General features: G+C 40.6%; 1 protein-coding gene across 1 annotated transcript in view; it reads right to left on the bottom strand.

The window, feature by feature from the left end:
* Window positions 1–8,649, bottom strand: part of PCSK1 (proprotein convertase subtilisin/kexin type 1) — a 28,160-nt gene that overhangs the window by 9,579 nt on the left and 9,932 nt on the right. Inside the window, exons 7-9 of the mRNA XM_009076412.1 lie at window positions 4,459–4,631; window positions 1,194–1,406; window positions 3–37 (exon numbers count right to left, since the gene is read on the bottom strand). Coding sequence (XP_009074660.1) covers window positions 3–37; window positions 1,194–1,406; window positions 4,459–4,631 — 421 coding nt within the window. The remainder of the gene's footprint in view (window positions 1–2; window positions 38–1,193; window positions 1,407–4,458; window positions 4,632–8,649) is intronic.

Here is an 8,649-nt window from a genome sequence, read left to right as displayed (position 1 = left end):
GAGTCTCTGTACATTCATTGTGAAGATCAACACTTGTCTGACCAAAAAAAAAAGCCAAAAGAAAACAAAAAAACAAACTCAGACTGCATGAATAAACAGTTACAAATACAGTCATATCCACACTCACAAACAGAACCACGTAACCTTTACTTGGTGTGTATTAATACATTCCCCACCAGCAGAAATAGCAATGGATGCTTAAATCTGCTCATATTTCAATCCACTCTTTTTTCTTCAACTATAATTTTTGTATCAAAATGCTTTGTGTTGGAGCAAAATACTCCCACACTGAATATCTTCTCTTATTCTAAGGTTTCACAATAAGTGTTTCAGCATTTCTGGTGAATCATAAATACAGATCATTGTGTTGGGCCTAGAACATTTAAAATTACTGCTTGCTAGAAAATTACTCATAGGCTTAGTATTGGTGTTCTGCTCCCTCTTCAGCAGAAGAACTATAATTTGCAATGAAACATGTTCTTTATTTGGAAATTAAATACCAAACTCCTCAGACTGTGTGTCTACATCTCAACTATAAAGAGAAGCCACTTAGGAAGGACTGATCTCCTGACTAACTTGGAATGAAATGGTTTTAATCCACATCAATGCAGTGTGTTGTACAATTAGCATCCACCAGGGTTGAACAGAAATTACAGGTATTTCAATGTTATTTTATCACAGCAATTTTCTTCAGCACAAGTTATTTCTCACACTGTTAAGAAGGCACACAGACTGATATGCCTGCTTGCTGAGCACCTCTTACAGGTTTTGAAGCACTGTTATTGCTGTGTCTGTCTTACAAAAGATAATGGCAAGGTACATCAGAGGATCTGACTTCGCAGGTTCTTTCTCTTCTTACTCTGAGTCTCTCTTTATTTGCCCTTTCTGAAGAATGGGACCCTATCAAACTTCTACACACAAATAGCATTCGCAAACAGCAGACAAATTCAGCACGTTGGTTTAGCTGCATTGAAACAATGATTTTGTTTAACTACTGCTTTAGAGTAGAAGATGTAATCAAAAAAGTGACGGCATTTCTGGAACAAATCCCACAAAGTTTCTAGGCAAAAGCACTAAGCGTGTAACACATAACATAAAGCAGCCACTTGAAACCAAGCATTTCAGAGCTCTCACTCATTATTTGCAAACAGAACACATTTCTATTTCTTCTGAAACTGGTAAAAACAACCTACAATTCTTTGGTCAGTATAATCCCCACTGCTGTATGCTGTGGCCAGAGTTGAAGAGCACTTCTCTGCATACCAGGGAGAAAGCCCTTGCTGAGAAGCACTGCTGATGGAGATAGTGTAGATACTATCAGTGTAACCATCACAGTCGCAGTTGTCTCCCTGACGACCTCCATTCCCTGAAGCCCAAACAAAAATGGAGCCTTTCCCATTTCGGCCCTAGAGAAAATGGAAAGGAGGGGTTAGCAAAGAGATTTCAGACCCTGCAATGTATCCCTAACAACTCCTTCCCCCCAAAAGCCTAGTACAGCAAACATTTTTAGGAGGAAAAGGGCACATTTCCATAACTACTGTAGAAGACAGTGACAGAAGAAACCAGCTGTTTGAGACAGCCTACTTATTCACCCTACAGCATATCTTAGTCTGACTGGCCTAGGTTTAGAGTTCCAGGTTCAGCAACTTTCCTCAGAACAGGTTTTTAAGTTAAAAACAGGCCCTGTGTTCAACAGGTAGATTTTCCCAGATGCTGATGTTTTGATCCTGACCATTGCTAGGAATAAATCCCCTTTTTTAAAAAAAAAAACAAAGAAAATTGCAAGTTTATCAGGAATTATTCCATTTGCTTTTCCTGTAACCACAGAAGTATGAGTAAGCACCATGAAGGATGTATATATTGAAAACCCTCTCTTCTCTCACAGATCTGTGGGCCAGAATCACCAGTCTCCAGACATAATCCTGCTCTGGCGTCCAGTGCACAGTGAGGGAGCAGCAGCCAACAATTGATGCTGGCAGCTGACAGCATGTCAACCATCACAGCTGCCACAGAGGAAACACATCACCCTATCCAGTCTTAAGCTGAGCTAGTCCTTCAGGGGAACAAAATCCATTACATGTGGCAAGCAAAAATTCCTATGTAATTCAGTATTAACATAAGTGTATTCACAAGAAAAAGCAGTTGAAACACAGATTTTTATCATCCCACCCAGATGAGATTTGAAGTTATTTATGCAAGTGCTAAGACACTTGCAGCATGTAAATCATTAAAAGTAAAGTAAAGTAAGCTGCACTTTTGTGTGATACAACTGTTAAATTGAGAAGGATGAGCCATGTCAACTACTGAAAATGAGACAGTGTCTTTGAGAATAAAAGTCGCAGTCTGGAAAAGCACTGGTGTATCTCAACACTTGCTCTGAGTGATACTACCACCTGTAAGATGCTTGAGGCTAAACATGTGCTCAGGTGCTTTTCCAGACGAGCAATGAATGATCCAGGGTTCGAAAGTCATTGTCAGTCCCAACTCTGGCTCACTTTAAGTACAGTGGAGATCAGCCAGACCCTTGCAAAAGGAAGCCTGACTAGCAAATGGGTAAATTTTCTCCCCATGAGAACTAAAACAAGGTGTAAAAAACAGATACATCCTTCAAAAAAGAACCTGCTTTTTCAGAATGGATCATTTGCTGCCTAATTATAGAATTCTCCCTCTTCTCTTGCTGCCTACCTATGGGCACAGATCTCTCTTTGTTACCAGCCCACTCCTCTTGGTCTCCATTCTTCCCTCAGAGTCCTTTTGTCAACTGTCAGACTTTTCATTCTTTTTTTTCTTCAGTCTAGTAATGTAAACCGCCCTTTTTCCAAAATTGTTTCTCTTTGCTTCTATGCTTCAGCCTTTCCTCAATTTCTCTCACCTCCCATCTCTGATTCAGTCTACCTCTCTATATTAGTACTTGTTCATCTTTAGATATTTTTTCACCTTACTGCCAAGAGCAAGAGCAGTTTATTCATAAATCCTAGAATCATAGAATTTAAGGGTTGGAATGGACGTCACAGATTATCTAGTCCCAACCCCCTGCCATGGGCAGGGACACCTCCTCGCTAGATCAGGTTGCTCAAGGCCTCATCCAGCCTGGCCTTGAACACTGCCAGGGTTGGGGCAGCCACCACATCCCTGGACAAACCATGCCAGTGTCTCACCACCCTCACAGGGAAAAATATTTTTCTCACATCTAACCTAGGCTTTCCCTCCTTCAGTTTGACCCATTACCCCTTGTCCTATCATTGCAGTTCCTAACAGAGAGTCCCTCTCCAGATCCCTTGTAGGCCCTTCAGATATTGAAAAGTTGCTATGAGGTCTCCACACTGTCTTCTCTTCTCCAGGCTGAACAGTTCCAACTTCCTCAGCCTGTCCTCACAGGGGAGATGCTCCAGTCCTCTTAGCAACTTTGTGACCTCTTTGCTTTCCATGTGCCTAAGCATAGCTTCCAGGTGGAATCTGCTCTGTGATCTTGCCAGGCACAGATGTGAGACTGACTGGTCTATAGTTCCCTGTTTCTTCTGCTTTCCCTTGTTGGAAATTGGGGGTTATGTTTCCCTTTTACCAGTCATCGGGGACTTCACCTGATTGCCATGATTTCAGGAAAATTATAGATAGTGGCTTAGAAACCATATCCATCAGTTCCCTCAGGACCTGAGGATGAACCTCATCAGGGCCCATGGTCTTGTGCACATTCAGGTTCCTGAGATGGTCTTGAACCTGATCCTCTTCTACAGTGAGTTTAGGGGTTTCATCCTCCCAGTCTCTATCTTTACCCTTTTTGGCCTGGTCAGGGTGGCTGGAGCACTTGGAGTTGAAGACTGAGGAAAAGAAGTCATTAAGAACCTTAGCCTTTTCTGGCTGGTCTCAGTTTTCACCCTATTTGTCATCCAATCAGATCTAAAGAGTGTAACATAACAATATAACTGCAAAAATATTGCTTCCAGTACTCTTCACGATGCATTTTTACTATAGTGATTTTTAACTGGATCATGATAAGCAGCAATTTATAAATTAATGTCATTAACACAATCTAAGCTCATCCACAGTGTGCTAAAATGCATCACTATTTCACACAGCAAAATATTCATGAAGCAGAAATTTTGCATTAAATTTTATAGGCTTTCAGTCCAGAAATCCAATTACTGTTCAGTGCAAAACAGGCAGCAGAGAAGGGTGGGGGTAGGTCAAGACAAAGGTAGTAAAAGTAAGGTTGGAAAAAGAAAGCTTATCTGTGGAGATTAGCAGTTTAAAACCAGTTTAGAAAGCCCTAGTGGTCTTTTATCAAAAGCCCTGTTCTGGGAAATTTCTCTGACTTGTACTACTGAAATATATCCTGTACACTTTCAATATCTTTGTGCAAAGGCAGCACAAACCATTTTCATTTCTTCCTTGATATCAACCCTTTTAAAATGCTGCTCTCTGCCACGTTTTACCGTATCTTTCCCTTAAGTATCGTACCTGGTTTATCCCATACTCAAAAGCCTTCTGTGCCAGTCTCCCAGGTCCCTCCACAGTTTTTCCATCATCGTTAGGGCCCCAGCTTGCACTGTAAATATCCACGTGCTCTGGATTGAAACCGATTGAACTGGCTTCAATAGCATCGGTGACTATTCCATCCAGCATTCGTATACCTAAGCAGAAAAAAAGCCAAGAAGCACACTGGATTTACTTTCTGTTCTCTCCTCCTTGCCTTTGTCAACTGTTTTTAAAGTTTCCAGCAAAATTAACCCATTAGTACTGCAACCACTGCCTACTGCTGTGCATGTAATACTGAGGACTGCTCCTGTCAGTGTGAAACACTTAACCTTTATTTGCAGAGTTCAGTGTCCTCTACAAACATCAAAACAAGAAATTCTGAAGGTCTTGTTTACCTCCTATTTATTTCATTCCCTCCTTCTGTAGAGATCCAAGAAGATGATGTCTTGCTTTCTGTTCCTGCTTCTTTTTTTTATTGCATCCTCTTTCTTCTTTTCCTCTCTGTTACATCTGTAACACACTTCTCAAACTGCTGGCATGCCACTAAAATTAAATAGGTTTTACCCACATTCTCTTTACCTTTAAGAGTTCTAAGAGTTTTAGTTCAGAGATGCAGTTCTGAATGTTCTGACTAAAACACTTTGTCCTCACAGTCATTAAGGTTTTGCTGTCTTTGTGACGCTGCCATTTCACCCAGCTCTTCAATCTCCACCACAGAAAAAGTCTCACTGTTGCTTTACTGCCACGCTTTTTCTACTGTGAGCCATCCAGAGATATCTATCCATTAAGAATTTATTAGGAACTGTATGATCTAATCGTCTTCAGAGCAAGCCTGATCTCACTAGTACTTAAAATTCAGCCACAGGCAGTGGTTTATCCACGCTGGATCCATGGCTCTGCAAAGCCTTAGCTCTGCAGTAGGGCTGCTACCACTGTCCAGTGCTGGAGGAGGATAGAATAAGCAGAAGTCTGGCAAAATTCCCACTGTGGCATGGTTCTCACAGCAACAGCAGCAATATAAGAGCCACAGCAGTCAGGATTCAGCCTGTGTTTACAAGCAATAAACATGTCTGAGTTCTCTTGAACTTGGCAACTTAGTACTGCAGCAGCTGCACCATTACTGGCACTTGGTGAATTATGAGTGCTCATTTTCTCGTATTTTCCACAACATCGGGATTTTACCAAAGCAAAATGTGGTCATTCTATGAAAAAAAAGCAAACAAAGAAGCAAAAAACCTACAACAGAAAAAAACCCCAACAGCCTCACCGTTGCAGCTCAGTGTCTTGTCTTTTTTTATGGTATCAAGCAGAAAAAAAGATTGCAAGCATAATTCTTTTCCCAAATAGCTGGCCTCTTAATACCCATAATACTTTCGAGATAAAGCTGAGCTTTATTATTTCATATTCATTAGGGGCAAAATCAGACAAAGGAGTTAATCCGCTCAGCCACGGCTGCTCCACTATCACTCATAAAGCAGGCAAAAGAATCAAGGTATATCCTGTGCCTCAAGTACTAAAACACCACTTACCCAGGATAGGCTTAAACTCATTACATTTTGATTACTCTTCTTTTTCAGCTAACTCAGAACTGTGAGATTCTCTCACACCAGCACACTGTGAGCAAAGATCTGCCTGTGTGAAAATGACTGCAAGCTCCAGGTGCGAGCTCACAACAGATAATGAGATACTGGGAATGCAGAGAGTAGCATAGAGATACTTCCCAAGGCAAAAAAGACAAAGCCAACTCTGCAGATAAATAATGTAATAAGGAAAAAAACCAAGCACACTGACCACACACTGACGAAAACAGTTCTGGGAAAAAAATTGCTGCCTTGTCCTTGTGATCATCACAAATCCTGCTTGTTCAAGTCAGCTCAGGGATTTGATGACTGCAGTGATATTCCCCTAAGCAGATTCCAATTATGTCCTCTTGCATAAACTCCTTTCTATTCTTGCTCCCATCATCAGTCCCACAAAATCAAATGCAGGCAAAGCCCAAGGTAGTTTCAGACACATACATGTATCTGCCTGGCAGGAAGCTATTTTTAGCTGCACATCACTGTGCAGGAACTCTCGGCCCAGTCCTTTGTAAAATGGAGCTTCTTAATCATTTGATTTCCATGGCAGCACCATGGAAATATCGTAGCACAGTGCTGTGGTTTAGGTATGCATGAAAATACATACACCCTGCCTTACTGCAAAGGTGATACACACACACACACACACACACACACACACACACACGTTTCTTAGCTCTACACAGGACAAGAGGCAAATGTTAAAGGGCACTAGGAAGTATTTGTTATTCACGCAGTGCACGGAAAAGCCTATGGGGACTCACACACACCAAGTGTTGAAGAGTCTGATCAGGGTTTCAGACTGGGGCCAGGCATTGATGAGACAGTGACAACACTCAGGATTATCAAAGTCAGCACATTCGTGGGAAACAAAAAATTTTGAATAGAATGTTTCGTTTTAACCTCTCAAGGCAGAGATAAACCAACAGCTGATGCTGAAGGTTGGAGAACAAGGTGTTCCAAATGTCAGGGTTTCTTTCCCCAAAGCAGCCATTGCAGACTATCAGAGAGAAAGCACTGGCTGTGGATCACTGGATTCATCCAGTACGGCAGTTGCTAACAGCAAACAGCCGCTTAAAGAAGTCATCCTGAACTAATATCAAATAGAAGTGTGCGATGTGTCATTTCATGGGTAAAAAAAAAAAAAAAAAAGAAGAAATACAGCCTCTGAAGAAATCAGTCCTGTGGAGCTTGGATAATCAAAAAAAAAAAAACCAAACCCTTCCCATGTTTAGCCACTTCAAATTTATCTGAATCTTTTGAAGATTTCTCTGATCTTCCACTGCTCTTTGAACATATTTTTGTATTATTCCTATCCTAATCAGTCTGGTCACATCTAACAGCCCCAAATTTCTTTCAAGTTTTCCATTCTTTTTCCTCCCCCACATAAGTATAAGCAGCTTCCTGAGTAATGTGGATTGCTGGACTGTTTTTCCTCCTGCTATTTTCCTTTTCTAGATAAATCACCCTGCACAGATCTGTAGTTTGCATTTGCAAATGAGTGCAGAGCATATGCAAATAGTTGTGGAAGAATCTCCTCTGTAGATGCAAGAGCCTTAAAATATGGACACAGTGGGAGTTCAGACATCTTTGCCGCTTCATCCTCTTTGCCTTGCTTTGAAAATTTGATGTCTTCATCTTATGAGTGAGATATTTTATTTAAACAGAGCATGACAGCATAATGCACTGTGGCAAAGGCAAACTGCAAAGCTGACATCTCTGACAGCTCAGTGGAGTAACTGGGAGCCTACAAACATCAGACTGAAATGGTGGGATCGACAGTTATGGGTGTCAATTGCCACTCATCATCCTGTTGTTTTAAAGGAGAAAAAAGGGAGTAATGGAAAAACTAGGACTGTGCAAATATCTTCCTCTGAGCTAAATAACCACTTGCAACTGATACTTTTATCATTACTATTTCATAAAGCTCTAATGGATTAAACTTTTAGTCACTGTTTAAAAACATAAAGCAATAGTGATTGACAGGCAAGCAAGACTCTACTTGTTTTCCAAAGTAACTTGTGGTGACAGTAGAGAAGTAAGCTGTTGAAACAAAACCACACTCAGTTTGATTATCTTGACTGACATGACCTTTTGAATGCAATTGTGTAGATGGAAGCAATATGTTGCAAGCAAGGATGGGTATATATTTGTATATTTTTACTTTACTCAATCCCTCTCCTCCCCTATGTGGTATACCTCCTTCCAGGACAACCAATCATAACAAGTGAGTCCATCATTCCTTAAAAGATACAGTCTTAACTCTGGGTACAAGATAGGTTGTTGCTATTGTTATTAAAATTTATTATGGTTATTACTGTTGATATTATTATTACTATTATTATTACTATTGTCATAATCATCATCACCACCACCTATACTGTCACTGCTGTTACCTATATTCAGCTGATAACCAAATTACAGAGTTTATTCAAAAAATTCTGTTGTATAGACATAACACTCTGCACTGTCATAAAATCATAGAATCATATAATTTAGGGGTCGGAATGGACCTTAAAGATCATCTAGTCCAAACTCCCTGCCATGGGCAGAGACACCTTCTCACTAGATCAGGTTGATAAAGACTCATCAAGCC

The sequence above is a fragment of the Acanthisitta chloris genome, unplaced genomic scaffold, assembly GCF_000695815.1.
Source record: "Acanthisitta chloris isolate BGI_N310 unplaced genomic scaffold, ASM69581v1 scaffold38556, whole genome shotgun sequence".
NCBI classification, from domain to species: domain Eukaryota; kingdom Metazoa; phylum Chordata; class Aves; order Passeriformes; family Acanthisittidae; genus Acanthisitta; species Acanthisitta chloris.
The sequence above is the reverse complement of the archived record's forward strand: the minus strand, read 5'-3'. Positions and strand labels throughout refer to the sequence as shown.